Source organism: Cyanistes caeruleus, chromosome 19, assembly GCF_971803275.1.
Source record: "Cyanistes caeruleus chromosome 19, bCyaCae1.hap1.1, whole genome shotgun sequence".
Taxonomy (NCBI): Eukaryota; Metazoa; Chordata; class Aves; order Passeriformes; family Paridae; genus Cyanistes; species Cyanistes caeruleus.
The window spans coordinates 11,437,775-11,462,359 of NC_141719.1; the positions used below are offsets into that span (position 1 = coordinate 11,437,775).

General features: G+C 55.3%; 3 protein-coding genes across 10 annotated transcripts; all 3 read right to left on the bottom strand.

Annotated features, from left to right (window-relative positions):
* Positions 1 to 1,360: 1,360 nt before the first annotated feature.
* PCYT2 (phosphate cytidylyltransferase 2, ethanolamine) lies at positions 1,361 to 11,904 on the bottom strand. Of its 4 annotated transcripts, none has more exons than XM_086856948.1 (13): positions 11,785 to 11,904; positions 11,273 to 11,361; positions 10,356 to 10,517; positions 8,562 to 8,628; positions 7,997 to 8,081; positions 6,971 to 7,015; positions 5,591 to 5,729; positions 4,932 to 5,014; positions 4,675 to 4,752; positions 4,013 to 4,078; positions 3,717 to 3,782; positions 3,179 to 3,267; positions 1,361 to 2,517 (listed from the first exon to the last, which is right to left on the bottom strand). In XM_086856948.1, exons 1-13 carry the CDS (start codon positions 11,868 to 11,870, stop codon positions 2,427 to 2,429), a joined length of 1,146 nt encoding a protein of 381 aa, XP_086713074.1. In that variant the 5' UTR covers positions 11,871 to 11,904; the 3' UTR covers positions 1,361 to 2,426. The 4 variants fall into 4 exon arrangements, with proteins under 4 accessions (XP_086713074.1, XP_023794671.2, XP_086713075.1 ...); XM_023938903.2 differs by having other exon boundaries at positions 11,568 to 11,789; XM_086856949.1 differs by lacking the exon at positions 6,971 to 7,015.
* On the bottom strand, positions 11,721 to 16,148 carry SIRT7 (sirtuin 7). 2 transcript variants are annotated; one of them, XM_086856954.1, is made up of 10 exons: positions 15,930 to 16,148; positions 15,717 to 15,854; positions 15,119 to 15,223; positions 14,184 to 14,254; positions 14,018 to 14,090; positions 13,470 to 13,568; positions 12,772 to 13,008; positions 12,448 to 12,528; positions 12,205 to 12,311; positions 11,721 to 12,119 (listed from the first exon to the last, which is right to left on the bottom strand). In XM_086856954.1, the coding sequence occupies exons 1-10, from the start codon at positions 16,029 to 16,031 to the stop codon at positions 11,909 to 11,911; spliced, it is 1,224 nt and encodes a 407-aa protein (XP_086713080.1). In that variant the 5' UTR covers positions 16,032 to 16,148; the 3' UTR covers positions 11,721 to 11,908. The 2 variants fall into 2 exon arrangements, with proteins under 2 accessions (XP_086713080.1, XP_086713079.1); XM_086856953.1 differs by lacking the exon at positions 12,772 to 13,008 and having other exon boundaries at positions 15,930 to 16,112.
* A 34-nt stretch (positions 16,149 to 16,182) lies between these two features.
* Positions 16,183 to 23,903, bottom strand: MAFG (MAF bZIP transcription factor G). 4 transcript variants are annotated; one of them, XM_086856961.1, is made up of 3 exons: positions 23,751 to 23,903; positions 20,141 to 20,202; positions 16,183 to 20,052 (listed from the first exon to the last, which is right to left on the bottom strand). In XM_086856961.1, exons 2-3 carry the CDS (start codon positions 20,174 to 20,176, stop codon positions 19,600 to 19,602), a joined length of 489 nt encoding a protein of 162 aa, XP_086713087.1. In that variant the 5' UTR covers positions 20,177 to 20,202; positions 23,751 to 23,903; the 3' UTR covers positions 16,183 to 19,599. The 4 variants fall into 4 exon arrangements, with proteins under 4 accessions (XP_086713087.1, XP_086713088.1, XP_086713089.1 ...); XM_086856962.1 differs by lacking the exon at positions 23,751 to 23,903 and adding an exon at positions 23,301 to 23,476; XM_086856963.1 differs by lacking the exon at positions 23,751 to 23,903 and adding an exon at positions 23,222 to 23,401.
* Positions 23,904 to 24,585: the final 682 nt, after the last annotated feature.

Here is a 24,585-nt window from a genome sequence, read left to right on the forward strand (position 1 = left end):
AGCTGCCGGGAACCGGCCGGAGCCCGTGGCGCTCCCCCGGGTAAGGCAGATGCGACTGTGGCCTTGGACCCCGCGGAGCGTGTGGCTACCTGAGCCGGTGCTGGTGGCTCCGGGGTGACAATAAATATGCTTGGGATGGCTCTGTCTTGTCTGTCCTTGGGTAGGGAGGGGGGATGGGGAAGACCACCCAGATCTAGGGAGCTCTGGGCTGCTGAGGCCTCCTGTGGTGCTGAGTCTGCTCAGATACCCAGCAGAGCAAGTCCCTTAGGCTCAAGGATGGCCCAACGCCTGTGGGACCTGCAGGGGCCAAGGGGCTGTGCTGGGTAGCACATGGCTGCAGGCACAGGGTTCTTGTTCCTGTCTCCCACAAGACAGAAAGGCCCTGCTCCCCTTTGTGCTGCAGGAGATCTGGCGTGGCCTCTGCCAGGTCCTGGGGCAGCTCTGGCAGCAGGATACAGACTTGGTGATCACAGTGGGGTGGTAGCAGTCCCCCACCACCAGCTGTTCCCTGGCAAGGCCATCCCTGGACAGGTACCTGGGGCTTCCACAGAGGTGAGTCCAGGAACACAGCACCCAGTCTGGCTGAAGTCCCCATCCCGGTGGGGGTGCTCAGGGTTCTGCCTGGCCCCAGTGGCTACTGCACTCAGGAAAGAAGCCAAAGCGTTCCCTCTGCTCCACCAGCACCCCTGGCTGCGGCTCTGACACACCATGGACCTGCCCAGATGGAGGCTGCTGCTGTCTGTGAGTTCCCAGGAACCTCAGTGGCACTGAGGCCACCAACTGCTGCAGGGGACAGCGCTGCTCCCTTCTTTAATGACACCCAGTCACAGATCACAGCTCACCATAAGGGCCCAAAGGCACTTGGGAGAAGGGAAGAGCATATGCCAGAGTTTTCAGAATAAACTCAGCAGCAGCTCCCAAGGCTCTGAGGAACAGCACCTCCACTGCACCCAGCTGAAGCAGTGGAGTTGACACACACCCAGCAAGAGCAGCAATAACATGCTTCTGTTATTTTTTAATAACAGCAGTACCTCTCCGTGTCCTGGAGGCGACTCAGCGCAGGATGAGTGCAAAACCAAGGCTGAGCTGTTTGTCCTCAAGGACAAGCTCTCCAGTGCCCACGGGAGGGGGCCACACACTGCAAGGGCAGAATTGGTGCTCGCAGAGCCCAGGAAGGGGCCAGCAGGGCTGAGGCACGGCTGCTTTGGGGCTGAGAAGCCATTGTGCCAGCCGCAGCCATCAGAGCCACAGGTATGCAGTGGGAGCGTGGCACCCCCTCAGGACCAGTGCAGTGGGGCTGTAGCACAAGTTCCGTCCTCTTTCTGCTGCCTGGTTTCGAGCCTCAAAAAGACCAATGCACAACTCTTCAACATTTTATTAATGATCAGCAACAAAAATTTACAAGAGAGAGGACACCAGACACAGCCTGGAAGGACCGTCTGGCACAGTGCAGTGAGCTGCTCAGGATACCCACCACAGTATCCTGGAATGTAAGAGGCAAATGGGGCTTAGAGCTCAGGACCCGTCCGCCCAGCCTTGCACCTCCCCTTAGAGACAGGCATGTCAGCCATCAGAAAACCCTAAAACTTCACCTGGCCAGATCCTGCCCTCAGGTAAGCCATCAGGCACTAGGTGGGGCTCTGAGCACACTCCACAAAAGGCACTGGGTCCTGCTGCCTTGCAAATGCAAGAGCCTTTGGGAAAAGGCCGCAGGATCCCTATGCCTCAGGTGGAGAAATGCCTTGAACCAGCATCCCAGCACCACCTGCCCTTTCAGCAGCTGCCACCTGCAGCCTGTCACTGGGGCAGCAAAGAATTTGCCTTCGTCCAGCTCAACCCAGAGTAGCTCTGGCTCTGTACAGGGCCAGGATCTGAGGAGAGGCAGCACAGTGAACTCCAGAGCCCAGCACCACCTCTGGCAGCCAGCCCCTTGTTCCTAAGCAAAAACTGTAGGAGGAACCACATGAGCCCCATCTTGTCCCCAAGGCTGCTGTCACTGTCTGTCCAGCCACCCGCCCACACCACTGCCCAAGGGGCTGCTCTGGAATACAGACACAGCCAGGACAGCCAAGTCTGGCAGTGCAAGGGGGCATGGACAGCTCCTCCACTTCCCTCCTACTAAGAGCCAGAAATGGCAGAAGGTAAAAGCACATCAACATGTTAAAACATTAGTTATAATTAAAACCTTTTGTTTTTTTTCAAATCTCCTCCTGGGAAAAGGGATGGGGACTGATTAATGGAGATAAAACTAGGCAGCAGAATCCCAACTCGTTATGTCTGCATAATTAGTGCAGGAGGAGCTAGGACAGCACATCCTGGGTGCCAGCAGTGCTGCCCCCCTTCAGGGGTTCTTTCCTGAAGAGCAGTTGCTCTCCCAGAGGGTGAAGTTACAGCACTCTGTGGCTCACGCATCCACGCTCTGCAGCCTAATGCTTCTGCTCCTCCAACCTTCTCATGGCCTCCAGCACAGCCAGCTCCTTCGCTTCTTTCTTCTGGTTGCGAGCTTCAAACTCCAGCCTGCAAAAATCACACAATTCCATGAGATTCTCATCCATCCATACCTCTTGTAGACAAAAGCACCTGGAACAGGAGAGCACTGCCTTCCCCTATGCTGCTCCGCTCTGAGAGCACTTCAGAAATCCCCCAGGACCCCCAGACTCCTCCAGAGCCTCTCCCAGAGCATCCCATGGCTGTTGCCAGCACTCTGCAGTCCTGAACTCCCACACTGGTCACACACAACTTCTTTCTCCCTCTATGGAAGAAGCTGCTATTCCACTCTTGGGCTCTCCTCAGTGTTTTAACACCAAAATCAAGCTTATCACTGATGTAAGCCAAGGTGCTGAAAGTGAAGGACTCAGGCCTAAAAGACCAAATCTCTGAAAGAAGCAACATGCTCTTTCCCAGGATACAGCAAAGGAAATTTATCATTAAAAGAGAAAAACCAATAAATGTGATGTGCAGAACATTCTGAAACAGCAGAGTTCACAGCTGTTCCTTTCCCTGCACATTTGGTACAAGCACATTTACAGTCTGCCCAAGCCATGAAAGAGGAAGGACAAGTTTGCTGACTCTATGCCTTTAGATAACACCTTCTCTTCCTATTTGGTCCCATTAATCAGTCCCCAGACACTCTGGATGGAACAGTATGTGACATAACCGGGAGACAAAGAAATCCAACCTGTTCTTGATGATTCTTTGCACAATTAGATCTGTGGTGAGATTGCTGCCACTGTCCACCAGCTGAAAAATGCCTCGCTGCTTTGGTTCCTGCAAACAGACGTAGCACTAGGCTGTGAAAACATGTGGGACCTGGGTGTGCAGCTCAGCGGTGAGAGCTGAGCTGTGGCAGGTCCTGTGGCAGCCAGACAGGCAGGATGCACAGTGATCTCCTCACAGGCAGAACAAACACTTGCTGAAAGCAAAGCTCCACATAGACAGGAGCTGCCCAGGACAGACAGCACAGCACACAGGATTTCTCACCCTCCCATGAAGGCATCAGAAACAGGCAGAGCAAAACAATGCTTGGAAGAGTGGAGCTGTTGGGAATGATTTACTGACTGCTCCACATAGCTACCCCTCAGGGGTGGGTGAAAAGCTGCATCACCTGCCAAAGCTGCAGCCAGGTAGCCTCCTCTGCAATGCACCTTCTCACTGTAGGAATGCAATCAGAGCCAGGCTCTGTCTATCAAATGCTGACAAAGCACCTGGTACTTTACCTCATATGGATCAGAACCATCCTTATCTGGCACCACCTCAGTCATCCCATGACAAACAAGTGTTACCTGGAGAAGGACACAAAAGCTATTGACAAGATCCAAAAGATGACAGGGACATTTCCTGCCACTACTCCCACTGAGCACAGCCTGGAGACCAGCAAAGCCACCCTCCTGCACCACCTTGGCAGTCCCAGGCTGAGCTGGATGCTCCCTCCTTGCACCCCTGTGTTGTCCCGCACCACTTCAGCTCCCCACACACATCACCCACCAGCATCTTGTTGTGTGCAAGAACTCACCCTGAAGTGATCCAACAGATCAGCAGTGACGGCGTAGGGAGCTCCAATCACCACCTCTGAGACATACTAAAAAAGGAACCAGGTAGAGTCCAGATTTGGAAAAAAAACCATCAAACAAAAACCCAAAACCCAACCCCAAGCCAGAAGTCAGCTGTTCCTTAAAGAGACCTGAGCAGGTGACCTGGCTAGAGAATCAGAGTTTCAAATAAGGGAACAGAGAAGTGGGTTCAGCAACTGCTTGTCACACAACAGCTTTTTGTTCCTCTACAGAATGTCCTTTCTGTGCCTGTAGAGGAAATCCAAAAGTTAATTGCTCCAGGCACACATTTCTGGGTCTCCCCACAATTTTGTCCCAGGCATGTTCTCCCCTGCTGCAGGGAGCAGAGTTTCCCAGCGGCACGTGTCTGTCCACACAGAGCCACACAGCACCCAGCCCTGTCACTGCCAACAGAGCAGCTGGATGAGGCAGCAGCCTGCATCAGCCAGGACAGCACAAGAGCCTAGCAGAGCCTCCCAAGAGCTCATCAGCAGCACCTCTGGCAGCCACAAGGGATTCATCTTGTCTGTCTTCTCAGGACACACCAAGGAACTCATGCAAGATCACTGAGCACAAGTGAACACCCCCAGGCAATTTCTGGAACAGTGGAGAGACGCTGACTCACCCTGCAGGCCAGGACACTAAGGGTTCGCTCATGGATGTTCATGATGGGATAATTCTTCCCTTTGTAGCGATTCACCTCCTACGGCAGAGCACCAGGCAGTCAGAAGAGACACAGAGAACTTCTTTCCCTCTTGCTCTTTCCCAAAATGAAATTTCCATATTGGTCAGTACATCCCTGCCCTGTCTCCTGGGGCACAGCCTGCCTGGTTCAGAGAACAGGCCCAGGCTGCTCTGCCTTTGGACAGGTTCTACACAGACCTGATCAAAATGCAGCCCAGCAATGATATAGGGTTTCTCTGCCAGCTGGTGAACCTTCTCCAGGAAATCCACATGACCAACATCTGCAGATCTGTTTAAGGAACTGAAGCTGACACGGAAAATAGAGGAAGGTAGACAGAAATAGTCACTCAAAAATGACAGTGGGAGACAGGAATCCCTAAGATTTTATTCTTGCACTACTAATTGCCTCTTTCCAAGAACTGTTGCCACCTCCCTCCTCAGGTTCCACCGGTTTTGGATAAAAGCCAGAGACTTTTTCAGCTCCACCTTACATGGACTCAGCTTTGCCTTTCCAGAATTTCCATTTGTTCCAGATGTTCTGGCACAAAGCCTCAAAGCCTGCCCTGGGAGCAGCATGTCAGCTCCAGATGCTGTGGCAGCCAGTCTTCACCACAAACAACAGCGTGTTGAGAGTATCCATCTGCCTTCCTGAAATCCAACAGGATCGCTCCACAGAGGAGCTATAGCCTCTTTCTCAGCATCCTGTGACTAAGAAACTGCCAGGAAGAACTCACTCCTGACTCCTCCCTCACATGCAGCTACAGAAAAGGAAAAAAAAACAAGGCAAATATCCATTCTGGTGCCTCCCAACGTAAGAACATCAAAGAGCACTGCTGCAACCAGAGAGTCAAAGATACGGAACAGGTCGAAGGCTCCAGCCACGTAGATGATGGTGTCTCCCGGCTGCGGCTCCTTCCCCGACGCAAACTGGATGATCTTCTGGGATGTCTGCAGGAACTGCGAGACACCAGTCCAGGGACTGTGACCTTTAGGTCCCTGTGGAAACATACACCAGACACAGCTTCTTTTCGGGCTCTGTGAGGGGGTTTGGACAACACAGAGCACAGTGCAGGGCAATCTGCTCATCTGAATTTGCTGGCAACTGTAACAACTTGCAGCACCTTGGACTTTCTACATTCCTGACATCAAGTATTTCAGCAATTTCACAAAAGCCCTTTATGCTCTGTCTAAATCATGGCCTCAGCAGCCAGCTCAGGAGATGCCAAGAGGAAAGGTCAGGAAGGAGGAAGACAACAGAGCAGGTTTGAATTTCCATGAGAAGCAAGATGCGCTCAGGAGACAACACGCGACCAACCAACGCTCTGCCAAGCCTCAGGGCACCTCTCTGGCCCCTCAGCTCTGAGGACAGAGCTTGGTCCCCACCACGTGGTAGCTGTGCAAACAGCCACCGAGTCACCTGCTGTGCTATCCAAAGCTGCTCCACGGGACTTGGCAGACACTGCAGCCGAGGCCAGAGCCGGCCCTGCAAAGGGCAGCACGCAGACAGCTCAGCTGTCAGGGTCACGTAGGGTACCCAGTGCCCTTATCCATTCTAGCCAGATGCAAGCCCCTGGAAACAGCCATGCTGGAGCAAGACACCCCAAAACACCTCCTCAAAACCCCCAAAACAGTGGGGAACTAAGGATGCTTCAGACAGGTCAGCAAATCCCCTGTTAGTAAAAAAGACTTGCTCCAGCTGCTAGTGCAGCTCGTTAAGCATGGACAATCCAGCTGCCAAGGAAATAAACAGGGCTGACAGTTCTTTAGAAGCAGTGCAAGCCACAGGCTGGACATGGCAGCTGCAACACCAAGAAGGCAGCGCTGCCCTCGAGCTCTGCAACACCGTGGCCACGCACCTGCTGTGCCCACACCTCCCAGACCTAATACAACACCCTCAAAACAATACAAGCACTGAGAGGACCATCCACAGAGGCTGTCTCCAAGCTGGAACCACGGGCACTTGGGTCCCAAGGGAAGTGGCAGGAAGGCATTTACAAGCAAGGAAGAAACCCATCACGGGCTCAGTGGGGACAGTAGCCCTGTGGTCCCGCTGCCCTGTGCCACACCTGCCCATCACACCCACTGCAGGCACTGCCCTGTGGGGACAGCAGACATTCCCTGAGACATTACTGCCACATGTGGGAGGACAAACAAGCCTGCAACAGGCCAGAAAGCACACTGGAAATCCTTCTCAGTCAGGACAACAACCAGACGTCCACAACCAGAACTCACATTACCTTCCCAAAGTTGTCAGTGTGCTTCCGATAGTCTAGGTCCTCATCCTGAAGGGAGATAAAGAGTCAAAATGTTTAAGCACTTGCACAGCTCATCCAACCAAGATATGCTTGTGTGTGGGTAGTGCTGGGAAGGCCAAGGCTCAAAACACACACCAGGGATCTGGGGCACTGAAAGCTGACAAACTGGTTAATACCTAAACCAGAGTCCTCTCCTAGCATGAGTCAGAGGAAATGTGTCCTTATCTGATCCCAGCTTGGCACCACCAGCAAAGGTGGTTCTTTCCAAATGTGCAGCCCCAAGAGTGCTGCACAGCTGCATCCTCCCTCAGCCCAGCAAGCCCCTGACAGGACAGCATCCTTTCTCTTGCCAGACTCTCACAAGAGGCAGGCTCAGGTATCTGCAGCAGCCAGCAGCACCAGGTACATCTCGGTGTGAACTCATGTGTTACAGCTCAGCACACCAAAACATCTCCCTCTGTCCCTGAATTCGCCCGTGGCTCACCTGTTTCTGCAGTTATCCAGCTGATTCTATTCACAGATTCCTTCATTACTCAGTAAATGCAACTCATTACCTGACATAAAACCACTGACTTTACTTTTCCCTGGTTAGGTTAGCTCCCAACCAGAGAGTGAGCTGAGGAGACTCAAGAAAGGTCTGATCAGACTAGAGGCAACAGAAGGCAGAAGCATGAAGCTCAGTGGGAAGGGAGAGGAGTTTCCAACTCTGGCAGCACCTGGCTGACAGATCAATGTGCCTGCACTGTGTCATTTCACTCTGGGAGAAGTCATGGGCTTGTCTGCAGTTCCCCTAACATTTCCGAGGCCCACCCTGATCACGAGGCATCAGAGTTCCCATCACGCTGTGATCTCAGACATGTCGAAGCAAACATAAGCAGGTTGTTTTGCTGCCACTGCCCGTTCTCCATGCATCTGGGAGCCAGGAGCTCTACTCCATTTGGGGCAGCAGAAGGGAAGAGCTGGCACATGCCCTGTACTCCACCACCCAGCCAAAGCCCTCTGACTCACTATGTTGCTGTGGTGAGCCTTAGTCATGAGCAGCATGCGGCCAACAAGGTCAGTGGTGGACACGCCTTGAGTGCGTTTGCATTCCCTGCGGGAGACAAGCAAAGGATGAAGCAGAAGCCACAGGAGCATACTGAAGCCTCTGTCTTCCCACCAAAGTACCACAGGAATGCTTGCGGCACCTGATAAATCCAAACCACGGGCTGTCCTAAGGAAGCCTTCCTTCTCAAGTATAGCATTTATTTGGGGAGCCTCTGCACCATCCTCACACCACAGCAACTGCTCCTGTGAACGATTCCCTCACTCAGCCTTCCCAACAGAGCCAGCTCGCAGTGAGACTTTAAAACCAGAACCAGCATCTGCCAGGAACCAGACAGCTCCACTGGAGAGGACTGTCTGCCCCACCTCACTGAAGCCAAAATGCCGTGAGCAATTGAAGCTCTGACACACACAGAGAACCAAATTCAGGTGTGACCTGAAGACTGGTGTCATCTGACTTCCCTTCAAGGCACAAATTCCCAGAAACTCTGCCCAAAACAAGATAAACAGGTAAGCAGAAAGAGGTTACCTGTATCTCCCTGCTGTCTTTACTTCCTCATAGGTGTCCTTGCCATCGATAGTTAAGGTGATATCATCTGCAGAGAGAGAAAAGCCTCAGAACTGTAGCCAAGTTCTCCTGCACAAAGGCAGCAGCTGGCCCCTAGAGCCAGACTGGAACTCTGCAATCCAAATCCCTGCACATACACAGGGGACATGTCTTGTGCCCCACAAAAATGTCAGAGTTTTTTAAGACTACTGTGTCTGTGGAGACAAGGATACTCCTGGCTGCTAAACACCATTACCCACCTGGGTGCCCTGCAGCAGCAGCAGGCACAGCTGGTTACTGTCTGAATGACAATAAACTAGCGCTACCTGGATCAATGTTAAAAAATGACCTTTTAAGGCTTCTGGGGCTGGTTTTAACCCTTGGTTCATGTTACAAGTTTTCAGTAAATGAAACAGTTCATCCAATGGGAAGTTCTTCCTCTCAACGGTTGCACTTCCAGTGACACCCAGCAACCCTCCTACAGAGGCCATTCTGGTTCATCTCTGCCAGGTGGCTCCCAACTCCCCCTGCAGAAACATCTCTCACACACTTTTGGTGATGGTACAAAGCTTTCACAAGCAAAAGCTAAGCTGGTTTCCCTTTGCCAAAGCAGTCAGAGGGCAGCCCACGAGTGCCCACAGTGAGGTCTCCCAGAGCCCCCCGCCCTCCACTCAGAGCACAGGAACGGGGGGCACACACTTGGTATGCCAGAGAGGCACAAACAGCAGGGAAGGTGCTGTCACCCTCTCAGGTAAGCTCAGCTATTTCCAAACTCGGCTTTTACACAAACACAACCTGGCAAAACTGCTGGGGCAGGTGTGTTGCTCAGGAGACACACAGAATGACGTGGCAGAGGGGACAAAGGCAAGCAGCTGGAGCAGAGGCCACAAACACTCCTCCACTGCCATAACCCCTCACCAAGCCCTGTAAGAGCTCACGTACACCAAACATGTTCAGGACAGGCAATGAAGTTAACAAGGAATTTGATAACCACTTCATCCACGTGAAAAAAAGCATATTTATCTTTTAAAGATTAAGGATTTATTTACACTTAGTGAAATACTCAGCTTATCGACAGCAGGTGGCTGGGATCAGATGAGAGATACACTAAATGAGTGCAAAGACTACTCCTGGTCAAACGAACAAAATTCCTTCAGAGGGGCAGGGAGGAAGGGCTGAGGCTTAATGAGCATTGGCAGCAACCCAGGAAAGGAGAGTCCCAGAGCAAGAACATTTCCTCAGAACACTGGTTCTCTTCAGCAACTGTATACCAAAAAGTGTTCACACTAAGAACTAGGTCTCTGACCACACAGTCAGCTGAGCCACTGAACAGCTTATCAGCTGGATAAAGAGAGCAGCTTTTCGGATCTAACCTTGTCCCAGGATAAGCAGATACAAACATGATTGTATTTCTGCATGCTTTCCTTTTTCATAGTGTTTTTCATACTTAAGTTTTCTAAATGGCTTTGCACAATTTTTTGCTGGTGCTAAGGGTAACTTCAGGATAATTTTAAACTACACATTCCACCTTTGTAAGTTAAAACCAAGGGCCCTGGCCACTCTCAAGATTGTGAGCACACTGACATGTCTCCAGACCACGAGACCAGAAGCAGCTGTGCTGCCCAGTGCAGGTGCTGAGCAGGCAGAGCTCTCCACACACCAGGTATCGCTGACCTCTGCACCAGCTGGGACACAGCTCAGTTTGCAGCAGGGCACTTGGAGCACATGGCTCCAAGGGTCCATGCTAGCACAGCCTCTGCCTCAAACACCACTCACCCCCATGCACGCAGAAGTCACAGCTGTACTTGTCCAGGGTTTCCAGTGTGGTGACATAAGGAGCTCCAGGAGCAATCTCATCCACCCACTTGATGGCCTGCACCATTTTGTACCTCTCCTCCTGTGTAAAGACGGGGGGACCCTTGTGCTTGGCAATCTCCTCTGGGGGAGAAACAAAATTCCAGTTAGAAGCATGTCCTGCAGCTAGTGATTCTTGGTGACTGCCTCACTCACTTGGTGAGCTTCACCAGAGCTTTGGATCAGTCTGTAGTAGCAAAGGAAGCCCCAGATAGATCAGAAAATATTTTGATTCAGTTGAATTTCCTCAGCATTTAACAAGGGTCCTGGAATTCACTCAGAGGGCAAAAGGTCTCAGTACTTCCCTTACCCAGATACTTCTTCCTGAGTGGATGAGCTGGGCCTTCTGGCATCCCTCTAGGAGAAATTTCCCTCCTAAACAGCAACTTCCTACTACACCTGGTTCATACCTGGAAATTCTGCACCCATAAACCCATTTAAAATAAACCTTCACATGCTGGAACTTGATTCTGGCACTTAACTTCCAGATGGCCCTGTAATGAGTTTTCTCCACAAGGCAACTTGTTTTGGAACCTAAGTTCTGCAGATCCTACCAGTAAAAGCAAACTGATTTTCAGCTGTTTCAACTGGTTTTATAGCACACAAGGCAGATTAACCCACAGAGCCTGCAAGATCTGGCCCACCTAATCCTCAGTCCAAAAGTGTGACAGGGGTAACTCCATTCCCAGAGAAGGTACATTTTTCTCTTAGAGGCTACTGATCCTGCAGCAGATGCAGGATGAAGCCTGACCCTATCAGGAACTCTTGGCTCTCCTGGGGCTAATGCCGCTGGGCAATTTGACTGGCTGCACGAGCTGAAACCTGGTAAAACCTCTTACCGTCCGTGTGGACCCCAACGATCAGGTAATCGCCCATGGTCCGAGCCTGGCGCAGCTGGTTCGAGTGGCCATAGTGCACCATGTCATAGCTGCAAAGACAAGGGCCGGGTCAGCCCGGGCACACCGGGACGCGCTTCCTCGGGAGCTGCGGGCAACCCGCCCCAGGCTTCGGGGCTGAAGGTCTCTCTGCTGCCGGGCAGAGCCGTGCCGGTACACCCGGTCACCAGGGCCCGCGGCGGCGCTCCCTCCCCGCAGCTGCCCGGCAGCCCGAGGGGAACGGGCCGGCCCCACCGACCTCCGTCAGGCGGCCGAGCCCAAGGGAGCTCGGGAGCGGTGCCGTTGTCTCCCGCTCGCCCGGCGCTCCGAGGCGGCTCTGCGCGGAGAGCGTCCTCTGCCGCGGGCCCGGGCCCGTCCCGCCGCGGTGACAGAGGAGGCGGAGGCACCGGCGTAGCCAACACGGTTTATTTCTGCGGCGCCACGACATCACCCGGCCCCGCGCCCGCCCCACTCACCATCCATCGCACCAGACACGCACGGGCCGGTGGCCGCCGCCGCCCGCCGCGGCCCCGCCGCCGCCCGCCGCCCCGTTGCGCAGCATGGCCGCGCTGTCAGCGGCGGCCCCGCCCCGCCCCGCGCTCAGCGGCTCTTCCTGCGCCGGCCGCCCTTGGCGCAGCCGCGGCCGAGCCACCCCCCGGGCCGCCCGACCGCCGCCTCCGCCCGCTCCCGGGGCTGCTCCTGCTCCCGGGGCTCCTCCCGCTCCCGGGGCGGCGCCACCGGTTTCCGCGAGTGCGTGCCCTCCTCGCCGGGGCGCAGCGGCTCGGCCAGCGCGAAGATGGGGTCCCGCGCCCTGCGGAAGGAAGGAGAGGGCGGCAGTGGGTGCTGGAAGCGGCCCCGGCCGGGGGCTCCAGGCGCGCAGGGCCCGGGCCGCTCACCGGTCGTAGCGCGGAATTTCCAGCCCCAGCTCCGCCATCAGCAGCCGCATCACGTCGTCGCAGCGGCCGTGCAGCTTCAGGGCGGCCAGATCATCCTTCGGAGTCCACTGCGGGCGACAGCAGAGCCGGCTGCAGGCAGCTCCCCGCGGGCTCCTGCCCGGGGCCTGCCAGCGGCTCGGCCCCACACATCCGCAGCCCCTTGGCTCACACCAGGCCAACCCAGTACCGAGGGCTTTATCTCACCTGCAGGTTCACAATATACAGCTTGGGCCGGCGTGTGGGGGGCTTGCTCATGCACCAGAGCCGCGGGTATTTTTTCAAAACCTGCCACAAAGCACAGAGGATCAGCACAGCCACAGGCACACGCAGCTGTGAACCGTATCAGCGAGAGGAAAAGGAATGTATTACCAGGAGGGGAAAGAGGGAGGAAGAGAGACTATCACAGATGCTGGGCGAATCCTGACACCAGAGTTTACAGTTGTCTGTTTGGGAGGAGACTGCTCAGCACCAAGGTGTATCACCAAGAGGGAATGCTGCTAACAATCTTCACCGAGTCTCTAAAGTTACCTTTAAGCTGGAACCCAGACAAAGAATCACATCTGCTTTGCTTGCAGCTTCTGTTGCTGCTTCCCAGTTCAGGGGCTGTCTCAATGTCCCCTTCTCCCCAAAGTGGACGATTGTATCTCTCAACTGTGCCCCACACTTGTGGCACATCCTGCCCGTGTGATGCCTGTGCAGGGCTGTGCGCTCCGTCACATCAAACACTCGCACATACTCTCTGTTGGGTGTACAGGAAGTGCAGACCTGGTGCAGGACAAAAGCAGAAACCCCACACATCATCAGCACCCCACCCATGAAAGGCCAGGAATAAGCCTCTTCTCTTGGAAGAAAAGCATTTTTGGGGACAATACAGAAGCTGTAGACAGAAGCACAGGGATCAGATGCTAACTTGGAAAACTTTGTGGGTTTTTTTTTTTGAAAGCCAGCAAGTGGAGCCTTTGGCTACATGCTGGGAGGGATTTCAGAGAAGGGTTGAGGAAGAGATGTCAGAAGCAAAAGGCTCCAGCATGTACAGAGGAAGAGCTACAGAGCTGGGTTTGGTACTTTCTAAGTAGTTCACCCCAAACCTGATGGTCTGAAGACAGGAGATGCACACAGGCCAAGCTCTTGTACTAATCCCTTCTGAGCTAGTGGCAGATCAAGAGCTTACATTCTCTTTTTGTGAGGCCACTTAACGCTGACTTTTTCCTGCTCTGGCCACTCACCTCTATGTACATGTTCCCATGAAGCTCAGATATTGCAGCTCGGGGTAACCCGCTCCGCAGGTGCAGCCCATCACAGTTCTGAGACACCACATGCTGCACCTTGAAGGGAACAAAACACTGAGCTCCTACAGACTACAGAGGTATCCCTCCAAGCAGGTGATGTGCACGTCCCAAATCGCACCAACAGCCTGTACATCAGAGCAGGACCCACAAGGGAACACACCTGGACCCCCATGGTGAATAGACCTTTGTGAAAGCTAAATGGAAAGCCTCCTCCTGCTAAACAGAACATTTCTAGGGCTGGCTGATTTGTGGCCAGTTCCCCAGACCAGCTTCACCAGGTACAAATACATGTTAAAGAAAAGGCACCAGGAGAAAACCTGCCAGAGCTGCAGCCTGCAGCTCACTGAGTAAGGCTTGGACACATTTTCCGACATGGATATGCAGGCACTTGAGCCAAAAACATAGTCAGGCAATATTCTCTTCCCTGCTGGGTTTATCATTCTTAGGCAGAGTTACATGACTGAGGTGAGGAAAAAATATCTTACCAGGTTGTGCTTGTGCAGGCAGGCAATGCTCATATGAGTGAGTGTGGGCTCTGCCTCACTCAGGTCTGCAGCCCTGACAAGAAGCAAAGGGGGAAAAAAGAAGTTGGAATTGCCATTAACCTCTTCCAGTATCAGCTGTCACACAGTTCAGAATTTGGCTCCTCACCTGATGCTCCTGCCCTTCTGCAGCAGTGTCCAAATGCCGTTGGGGCCTCTGTAGTCTGGGATCGAAGCCGCCTGTCACCAGGAGAGAAAACCAGGCCTGACGGGGGTGGGGTTGTCACAGCTCTTGCACACACACACAACCAAGCCAGGCCCACCCAGGACAACCAAAGACACCTCCACCCATGGCTGCTTTTTCATTCACTCTGAGTTTTCCAGGATAACTGTTCCCTAAACACAGGAAAAACCTCCTTATATGTTTTCTCCCTCTCTTCTATGTTTCAGCTCTCATTTTCACCTCTAGTGTTAGCTTTCTCCAATTTTACCATTATGGAATCCCTCCAGAACTCTTTTTCATCCTTGGCACTTCCCATTTCCCTACACAGAACTCCATTCTTGAGCCTCTTCTTATTTTCCCTAGACTCTGTTTCTGGCACCTCACACTCAGCATCTCTAGCAAACATGCAGGTGACATGAGCACTCAGCCCCCTGCCCTGACTCATGCTCTATTTCAGCAGAGAATAGAGTGGAACCAGACTGCTGCTTTGCCCCAGGCTGCTGCAACAAAACAATTCTCAAACTGCTATTTATAAATCCCAATAATCCCCAGCTGTCTCTGCATGTCTGATAACACATATAACATTCCTGAGCTAACTGGCTTGAGGTTTTACACCAAGTCATTGAAGAGACTTGAGTGAGGCAAGACCAGTGTCCTCTTGCTTAGGCTGTGCATCTTGCACGTGGTCAGAAGCAATGCAGCTGCAGGATCTTCTGTGCAGAAGAAATGGCCTCAGGATACAGCCTGGAAACTGTGCTGGCTGCAGGACTCACACAGCATCCCTGGCTCATCACACATGTCCTGTGGCCATTCAGGAACCAGAAAACAGTCCACACAACACCGCCCCTTGAACGGGCTCCAGCTGCTGCCCCCAAACCCACCGTGCTGATCCCAGCGCCTGTGTAGATGACAAGGTGCCTTGCGCTCCGCACAGCTGCTGCCAGCTCAGCCACCTTTCTTTTCAGCTCTTCTGGTTCATCACACACCTGAAAAACAGGCCTCAGCAGGTTCACACGGATCAGAGACACACTACACCACTGAGGCAGAAAGAGCAGGGATCTCCCCAAAAGTTTGAAGATGAGCTTGGGCCAACCAGGAAAAGCAGCACAAACACAACATCAATAGCGGTTTCCAAATGAAAAGGACATGGGCCTTGTTCATGGCAGGATCACAGGAAAAAGCTTCCTGGAGATCAGAAGCTGCTGATCCTCCCTCTCGGGAGACCTGCCCACACAGCCACACGCGCCTGGCAGCACAGCTGAGCGGCGACAACCAGGGCAGTCCCCGAGGGCAGACGCGTTCCCGGTACTGGGGCACAGCGGTTGTACGCCAAGGCCTGCTGCGGCTGCAGAGTTCGGACCCGGCTCCCCTCTCCCGCCGGCCCCCGCCGCCCACCTCCCCCCTCCCGCCGCCCACCTCCCCTCTCCCGCCGCCCACCTCCCCTCTCCCGCCGCCCACCTCCCCTCTCCCGCCGCCCACCTCCTCCTGCCGCCGCCGCAGCCGCTCGCGCCGCTTGCGGCGCCGCTCCAGCTCCCTGACGATGTCCTCGCTCTCACTCAGCACCTGGCACTCCTCGGGGCTCCGCTCCGCCGGTGGCTTCCTCCAGATGCGGGATACCTGCCCGGTGCACACGCGTGGTCACGGCGGCCCGCAGCGGCGAGATGGAACGGGTGGGGCGGCGTCGTACCGTACCTGTCTCCGGCGGTCCCGCTGCTCTTCCTGCTGCAGGATCTCGGCGCGCGCCGCCGCTTTCCGCTCGGAGCGGCTCAGGCTCAGGCTGCCGCCCGCCGCCATCGCCCCGGAACCGCTGCGCCTCCACCGCCACCGGGCTCGGCTCCGCCGCTTCCGCCTTCCGGTCGGAGCGCCCGCGCGCCGCTTCCGGCTCCGCCCCCCGCGCGGCAGCGCCCCCTGGTGCCGGGCGGCCCCCCAAGGACGCGCAGGCGGCGGCTGTTGAAGCGGTTTTATTGTCGCGTACAAAGGCGGCGGACACTGTACAGAATAAATAACGGCAATAACTTAGCAATAAATACCGCCTGCACCGAGCCCGGAGCCCTCTGGGTGACCCTTCTGTCCGCCAGCCCCGGCTCCGGCCGGGAGCGACTGTACACAATTCACAAGATACACAAATCCCGGGGGTGCCGGGGACGCTCCCCGGCCGGGCTGGCGCAGGACCCCTCCCCAACGCCCCGGAACGGCACCAGGAAAAGGAGAAAGGGAACACGACACCCTTCACAGCAGGAAACCAAACGGACGAGCACCTCAGGAACAAGAATTGTCACACTCCAGAACACTATATACGAGAGAGAGGTCAGCGTGACGGCTCGGGCAAGGATCGCCTCGGGCACGGGAAGCCAGCTGGCAGGACACAGGATCCTCTAGAGCCGGACGGGAGACTCCTTGGACACTGCAGAAATACATCAGTCGGGGTCCTACACCTCACTGAGAACAAAACCAAAACCATAGGGAAGCAACACTCAGGGAACCGCGGCCTCGCTGACATCCAGCCTGGCACCGCAGAGCTTGTTGAGCACAGTGACACCCTTCAGTCCTACAGCTGCTCTTCCCTACACGATCTGTCCTCATCCAACACACAGGCCATCGAAGCAGACCCGGGCTCCGAGCGAGGAGGGACAGTGCCGGGGAGGAGGATGAAGTCTGGTACAGTCAGTGCTGCTGCCGGCCCTGGGGCGCCTCATGACAGAGCAGCACAGGGATCAGATGCCAGCCCTGACCACCGGCAGGGACGACTGGACACTCCCTGCCACAGAGCACAACAAAAAGCAAGCTCTCTGTGGCTGCACGGTCGCCCATCGTTGCCTGCTGTGTTTACAGGGCTCTCCTCCACCAGCTGTGGAACCAAGGTCCCAATCAGCCCCATACACACCTTGCCTGCTCCTCTGGCCCAGATCAGGACTCAGCTGTGTTGCCAAGGGCTCTGGCTGATTCAGTCTCAGACTGGGTCTAGGAGGGATAGGGCTGGGAATGATACCCCAGGACAACTGGACACCTCTGTGTTCTGTAAAATCTCATTTTTTCCAATCACCACACAACCAGCTGGAAGACCAGAGCCTGCTGAGTGCTGTGCAGTGTGTGGCCTGTGTGGTGAATGGCTGGAAGTGGCACATCAGACACTTCAGAGAAGAGAAAGCCCAGGGCCAGAAGCGGGGAGTCTACAGGCAATGTTCTAACCTGCTCCTCCTCTGGGAAGTTCACTGGGAAAAGCATCCCAAACAACTCCCTAAACTCCCTATCAATCAGAGCAAAGCCAATCTCCTTCAGCAGGAAATCCCCATCAATTACCTGCTCCTCTCCTGCCACACTGCAGCTTTTCTCAGGCTGACCTGCTCCTCCGCTCAGGGGACAGCAGTATCAGTTCAGCCATGAGAAACATCCCCCAAACCTACCCAGAATGGCCATACCTCCCCACGAGACTGTGGCTTCACTTGTGTTATCCCAATCTGACCCCTCCACTCAGACAGATCTTCAGCAGCTAGGAGATCACAAGGGGGCCTTCCCCTCATGTTCTGCTTCTCTGAAACTCAGTAAATCAGCTCAAATCTTTGGGAAGGGGAGAGGGAGTCAAAGTGTTTGTGGAAACACAGCCTGGCCACAAGCAGCTTCTCAGCTACATCACAGCTGTGAGTCTGAGCACTTTCCTAACTCCCTGGACAGTTATCCTGCCACAGCTCCCTGGCCAGCAATGTGTAGACACCAGGGACTAGCCTGTCCCATGTTGCCCCTCTTGTTGCAGACTTGCCCCTCTTGTTCAGGTGAGCACAACACAAGTTCTGACCACAGGATCTAATTCCAGAGCTAAATACCATCAGTCTTCTCCTAAACCTGGACCAGACTCCCTCATGTTACTTCTCTGACAGGTTTGCTGCAGGAGGTAAGTGCAGCATTTTTCCTCTCCAGGTAACCAAGCTAACCTGGTGTTGGCTGCTCAGCAGGAGCTGCCTGTGCTCCCACCGCACACCTCCAGGCAGGCAGTGCTACCTCGCTGCACCAGCCAGCCATTCTTGTCTTCAGAAACAGCAGCACCTTTGCCTGTGCACAAGAACCCTTCTGGAGAATTCGATCTCTCAGTCGAGTTTAGGGAAAACAACAACAGTGTGAAATGACAGCACATGGCAAAGGCACCAGCACACCACAGTGCTGCACGAGAGCTTGGGGAGCAGAGTGCCCAACACAAGGGGACATGACAGAAACTAGCGAGGTCAAGAATAAGTCACTTTTGGTACAATTGCAAAAAGATATCAAACAGGACTTGCCTCTTTTTTTGTTTTTTTTCTAAGTTTTATAAATAAAGTCTGATAACTCTTTATAAAAACTAACCTCAGAGCCACAAACAGTTTGCGGGAGGTTCATGACAAACTTTAAAATTATTTATTTATTAACTTTTAACTAGCAAAGTCTCTGAGAATATTTCCCCACTCATATGGTCAAATATTCTCACCTTCTCAGGTAAAAAAGCTGACTATAAATACGCTCTCTCTTCTGTCCAATTTTAAACTTAGATAATTTAATAACTCTTAAAATGATGTTTCTCTCTTTAAATAAAGGGCTATTTAACCACATAAACTGGTTGTGTAAACCATCACACTAGAGACACTTGATACCCTCAAAACACGGGAACAACTAGTGATTTTGGTCTTGTTCAGTGCAACACATTAGGCACAAAACCGGCCTGCAGTCAACACAGTACCACTGCTCCCTTCTTCCCTCCTGAGGTGCTGGGCCCTGCAGGGCCTCAGGACCACAGTGGCAGGACACAGCAGCGTCATCCTTCCCACCACTGCCAGTTTACACAGCTAACGTCATGGACGTCTGAGGGAAACCCATGGCTAGGGCACAGAGGCACACCTAGAAAGGAATAAAAACCTATGACACAGAACACCCCAACTGTAACTACAGGTACCAAAGGAGACAAAAGCAGCAGGTTCAGGTGCTGAGATGCACCACCTGGAAAAGTCATGAAAAAAAGCCTTTGGAAGTGACCGAAAATTAGGGTTCCCAGCCCCCAGGAAGAAAGCTTTCCTTGAGCCACTCCTCCACCCTTCTGTCAGCCTCGCTGCACAGATTTTCTTTGGGTAGAAAACCAAAATCTCACAGTCTGTCCCCAGGGCACCTGAGGGCTACAGACTGCTGGGTGGGAAGCTCTGTCTGCACAGGACAAGGGATGCATCACCACTGCTCATACCAATCTGGACACAACAAAATAAACTGGAGCGATCAGCGGGCCAGTCCTGGGCCAAGTCAAAGGAACCTGGACCCATGTGGGGAAGGCTTGTGCTTTGGGGATTCCAGGCTGGTTTTGTGCCTAACTGCCCTGCACAGACAAGCTCGGGCAATGCTCGCTTCACTAAGACCGGGCGTCCGTTTTGGATTTCACTATTGTGATGACACTAGTAGTAGCAACCTTGCCAGGGACGAGGGGCCCCATACTGGAAGTGAGAGGCCCCCGTGCAGGGGTCACGGGGCTCCGGGCCACGGTTCTGGCGAAGTTCTGGAGAGCCTCGTATTTGGAGCGGAGAGCATCGAGTTCCATTTTCATACTGGCGTTCTCTGAGGCCAGCTTCTCCACTTCTTGCTGCAGCTCTGCTTTCTGCTTCTCCAGTTCCTCCTTCTGGGTAACGCGCTTCACTCTGCAGCTGGCTGCGTAGCCCCGGTTCTTCAGCGTGCGCCGACGCTGCTTCAGCTGGATGATCTCCTCTTTAGACAGGCCCCGTAGATGCTGGTTCAGCTCTCGCACAGACATGGTCACCAGCTCCTCATCTGTCAAGCTGGTCCCATTCTCACCTGGCTCCCTCTTCACCTGGGAGAGAAAGCAGCACATGCTTGTGAAACCTGAGGCGGACGCCTACACCACTCCCTGCCCCTCTTTCTTCCACCCACCGCATTACCTTCAAGGCCTTGTTTCCTTTGTTGGGGGTCGTCATAACACGACAGCCTTGTCAGCTGGGTTCTGGAAGGAAAGGAGGGTCAAATTAGCAGCTGGGACACAGCAGAGCCCACAGCATTCCTCTGACAAGGTCCAGCAGCAACACCCCATGGTGCTCCACATCCTGGTCTCCACTCAGCCCTGCCTTGGAAGACACTTAACAAGCAGCCAGCTGGGCTGGACTCACAAGGAACAGACTCCGTCCCCAAACAGCAACTGCTGCCCTTCCACACCTCTGCTCCCATGGAGACTTTGTGGCGATGCTGGCTTTTTGTTGATGGTGGGGGAAATTAAAAAACTAGTAGGAGTCAGAATACATGGAAGCCACATTTTTAAAAATAGCCTTGCAAACAGCAGGCAGGGTCCAGAGCACGGCTGCTCCAGGCCAGTCATGCTGACTCAGCAGGCTGGCACTCTGCACCACTCGTTCCCAGCCTCATCCTTGTCACTCCCAAGCAGGGCAGGTTACCTTAACACACCCTTCCAACAGGTGCCCAAGCACAGCTCAGAAGCTCCCCAGTCCTACCGGACTCCAGATGCCCCCAAGGATGTGGCCAGTATGGTCCAATAAGACATAGCCCTGAGCAAGGGGTACAGGGCAAGCCTTGGACACACTGAAATTCCATCACAAATTAGGGCTGATGCCTCAGCAGCATTCACCTCTCCCAGTCATGCAAAACTGACCCCAGTTGTGGGTCTTTCCTATGAGAAAGTATCTGTCAATCCCTGGCATGCCGGGGCCCAGAAACACCTTCTTCCTCCTTTTCTTCAGAGCCAAGGTGTGCTCACAAAGGAACAAAGACTAAAGGTGCCAAAAAACAGAGCAGAGCAGACTCCTTCCCTGCCATGGAAGAGAGGACTTCAGAACTGGTAAGAGCAATTCCCAGCCTGCTTTTCAGAGACTTATAGCCAGGCTCCTGCTTCTTTCCCCCCATACCTCCTCACCTCAGGCTTTTCAGTTCAGACTGCTGCTACACTGCCCAAGGAACTGATCCACACAGATACTACCTGACAGACATGGCTGTGACTCAAAAGGCCCAAACTGCACTCCCCCCAGCCCAGACTGCACCCACTCAGCCCTGGCCAGTATTCCTGTGCAGTCTACAGGTGCCTCTGCCCCTTTCATCTTGCAGGTGTCAAACAACAATTTTGTTTGCCCCTGCCTTACTCCCAGCATGACTAATGTCCAGTTACAGTCCAGAACCAAATGCACACATCAGCAAATATGACTTTGTGCTCTTCCAGCAGCTGTGGCACAGGCTCCCTACAGTGCCTCTACAACCTGCAGGAGGTGAACAGGACTAGCAGTCCCCAGAACACCAGCAGAGAAGCCTGCAGCCTGCCAGGAGTCAGGCTATTTATATATACCTAGAGGACAATGCTCCTTCCAACAAGATGTCTGTTACACCCGACCACACTGGCATAGGCATGGTCATTGCTGCCCAAGGAAGGCAGCTGCAATGAGGTAGGACAGGCAGCACAGAGCAACTGCTGCACAAAATCAATTCTTCCCTCCTTCACAGTCTGCTGTTTATTCCTTCTGTTCCTACCTGGTAAACAACATGTCTGCTGGGAAAAAAGGGAGGAAAGGGAATAGCTGAAGAGACCAATGTGCATGCCCCTGCAGCACTTCTGTGCCCCATCCTCTTGCGAGTGGAAGGAGTCAAGGGCAGGCATGGTCAGTGGGACCACAGGAATTTGCTTGCCCTGTGGCACTAAAGAATTTACAGCTGCCTGGCAAGCACACAGGCAGGGCACCGAGAAGAATGCTCCTCAGCAGGCTAGGGAATGGCTGGCACTGGCAGAGCTAGACACGGCAGAGGCAGCTACTCATTCCTGCCCCTGCACTCTCTAACACAACACCCTCTCAGGCAGGAGCTTCTCACAGTAGCCATCAGAGCTGCGACAGGACTCCCCAAAAACCTGATGATCCCACCTCTCCAAGGTGCATCAGCACACATGGCATTCAGTAGAATGGGAAAAACAACCCAAAGAGTTTCCTGGGTCCCGTTTTAACTGGGCTGTTTACAGCTCACAAAGAGGACACCCGGAGAACTGGCAACATATCAGAGACGAAACTTCGCCTTACTCTCCAGACTGCTGAGGGATCAGCTTTTGATAGCTTCCTGAAGAAAGATCACACTGAAAAGTGCCGAACACTATGGCTGCAACGAAGAAACTGCAGCCTCAACACATTTCCCCAGAGCTCAAAAGGCCTGAACTCAGCACAAGCACAGCCAATTCTCCCCTCAGCTCAGCAGCAGCACACGGGAACTGACAGCACCACGCATGATCCAACACGGGCCCTTCTCCACACTCCTGATGCAGAACCTGCCACGAGCCCCGTGTAAACACGCTGACACCACCTGCTCCCCCACGGGCTCCACAGCACCGGCAGGCACAGAGCGTGCTTTGGTTTGTCAGCAGCAACGGGGCACACTGCACAACAGTGCTCTCTCTCAGTGTGGATTTCATACTCTGTTCATTTGCTTGCGGCAAATTAGCTCACACAGTCTCATCCAGTGACTCCCCAGATTACCTGTGTAGCCAAGACAGTGCCCCTCCTGTGTTCCCCACCTTGGCAGTCCCCTGGTGAGATCATCCAACCCTCCACAGCAATTTTTCCTCCAGGAATCTGCCCACCCGGCTGGATTTAACTCTGTTTACACTGCTAAAGTAAAGGGCCAGCTCTGAGAGACTCTCTCCCTCCCTTGGCAGTGCCCTCCTCCGACAACACAGCCTCACAAATCCCGGACAGCCAGAGTCGTGCGCAGCTCTGAACAGCGTACCCGAGCACACACACAGCCAGATCCTCAGTGCTGCTCAGGCACTGCAGTCCCGCGGGAGTGGAAACCCACTGCACTCGGGGCACGCTGCCGGGCACCGGGCAGCCCCAGGGAGCGGGGGCCAGAGCCCCCCACCCGCACCAAGCAGCTACCAAGTAACCCGAGGACAAGGGACCGACTGCGGGCAGCGGGGCTGTCCTGCCTGCGGCCAAGCCTCTGCTCTGGGAACCGGGCGAGACGCCCCGATGGCTCCTCACCCTCCCGGCCCTCTCGTCCTCGGGAGAAGAATCACAGACCACGGCGAACACCCGCGGCGGGGCCAGGTCGCACCCGTACCGGCGGAGCCTGAGCGCCCGAAGGTGCGGCGGGGTTGAGAGGGGTAGGCTCGGCCTGAGGGCAGCCGGTCTGCAACACGATCGGGGCAGTCGGCAACCGCGGGAGGGAGGGGCCGGATGCGTCCGCGATGCCTGCGGGCGGGCCGGGAGGCGGCGGGCGGGGCCGGGGCCGGGCCCGGGGCCAGCGCCCCGCGCACCTGTTGCTCGGCCGCTGAACGGGGCCCGGACACGGCGGGGCGGGGGCCGGGCGGCGCCGGGCAGGCGCAACCCCGAAACCTCGCCATGAGTCAGCGATGGCGGCCTCGTCAGGCACCTGCCGACCCTGCGGCGGCCCCGGCCACCATCCCGGGCCCGCCGCGCCCGCCCCGCCCCGGCCCGCCCCCGGGGACCGGCCCGCCCCGCCCCGGCCGGAGCCAGGGCCGCGCCCGCCCTCGCAGCCGGTGACGCTCACCTCCTGCCGGGGCCGCCGGGCCGGGCCGGGCCGGGCGGGGCGGGGAGGCCGCGCTGGGAGGGACCGGGACTCAGAAGCCGCCGCCGCTGCCGCCGCCGCTCACGGACTCGTCACGTGATATTTGGGTCACGTGGCTCCATTCATGAAGCGCCCGGCGCAACCGCCCGGGGCCTTAAGGGGGCCGCGCGCTCGCCCGGGGCCAGCGCGGGGAGCGCCCGGTGCCGCCCCTCCCGGCCCGGGGCGAGCGCTGCCGCTCCACACAAGTACTGGATCGGCCACGGGTCAGCTCCCGCCATCTCTGGCAGCAGCCACCGGCCTCCTGCTGGTCTCCCCAGCGCACATCGCGTGTTCCAGAGCGCGCGGTCCCTCCGCCCACACCGGCGGCGCCTCTAGCACCGGCGGCTTCGCGCTCCCTTTGAGCCGCGCCTTCGGTCCCTCCGAGCCGCCGGTTCCGCCAGCGCTGACCCTGCCCGGTCCCTCGGCGCGGGGCCGTGTGCGAGCCCTGGCTGCGGCGTAGGCCGGGAACGCTGCTCTGCTCCGGAACGCTGCCTTGCCAGGGCACGCCGCGCTCGCTCCAGGTGTTCTCCCTTTTGCTACAGCCCCGGGACCATGGCACACACGCTCCTGCCTACTGTTAGTGCCATGCTGCTGGCAAAGCAGGGAGGACAAGACGAACACACCAGAGAAAGGCGAGGGAGAGTGGAAGGTGCGACAATGAAAGTGGGCAGACGGGGGTTAAGGAGAAACCGAGCTCCGCAGGAGAGCAGAAGGGGCTTGGCTGGGCTCGGATGGAGCTGCAGCACCGCTGCTCTCTGCTCTGTGCACAGGGGATGTG

Bases quoted from the DNA above. Each gene is read 5' to 3' on its own strand.
- PCYT2 (XM_086856948.1), bottom strand. From the start codon at position 11,870: ATGCTGCGCAACGGGGCGGCGGGCGGCGGCGGGGCCGCGGCGGGCGGC. The intron at 3,783-4,012 runs GTGAGTTCTTGC...GTCCTTCTCCAG, and splicing joins ATCTGTTGGATCACTTCAGG to GTAACACTTGTTTGTCATGG. The intron at 3,268-3,716 runs GTAAAGTACCAG...GTCTGTTTGCAG, and splicing joins ATGGTTCTGATCCATATGAG to GAACCAAAGCAGCGAGGCAT.
- SIRT7 (XM_086856954.1), bottom strand. From the start codon at position 16,031: ATGGCGGCGGGCGGCAGCCTGAGCCTGAGCCGCTCCGAGCGGAAAGCG. The intron at 15,855-15,929 runs GTACGGTACGAC...TGCACCGGGCAG, and splicing joins AGCGGGACCGCCGGAGACAG to GTATCCCGCATCTGGAGGAA. The intron at 13,009-13,469 runs GTGAGTGGCCAG...GTCCTGCACCAG, and splicing joins ATGGGAACATGTACATAGAG to GTCTGCACTTCCTGTACACC.
- MAFG (XM_086856961.1), bottom strand. From the start codon at position 20,176: ATGACGACCCCCAACAAAGGAAACAAGGCCTTGAAG. The intron at 20,053-20,140 runs GTAATGCGGTGG...TTTCTCTCCCAG, and splicing joins AAGGAAACAAGGCCTTGAAG to GTGAAGAGGGAGCCAGGTGA.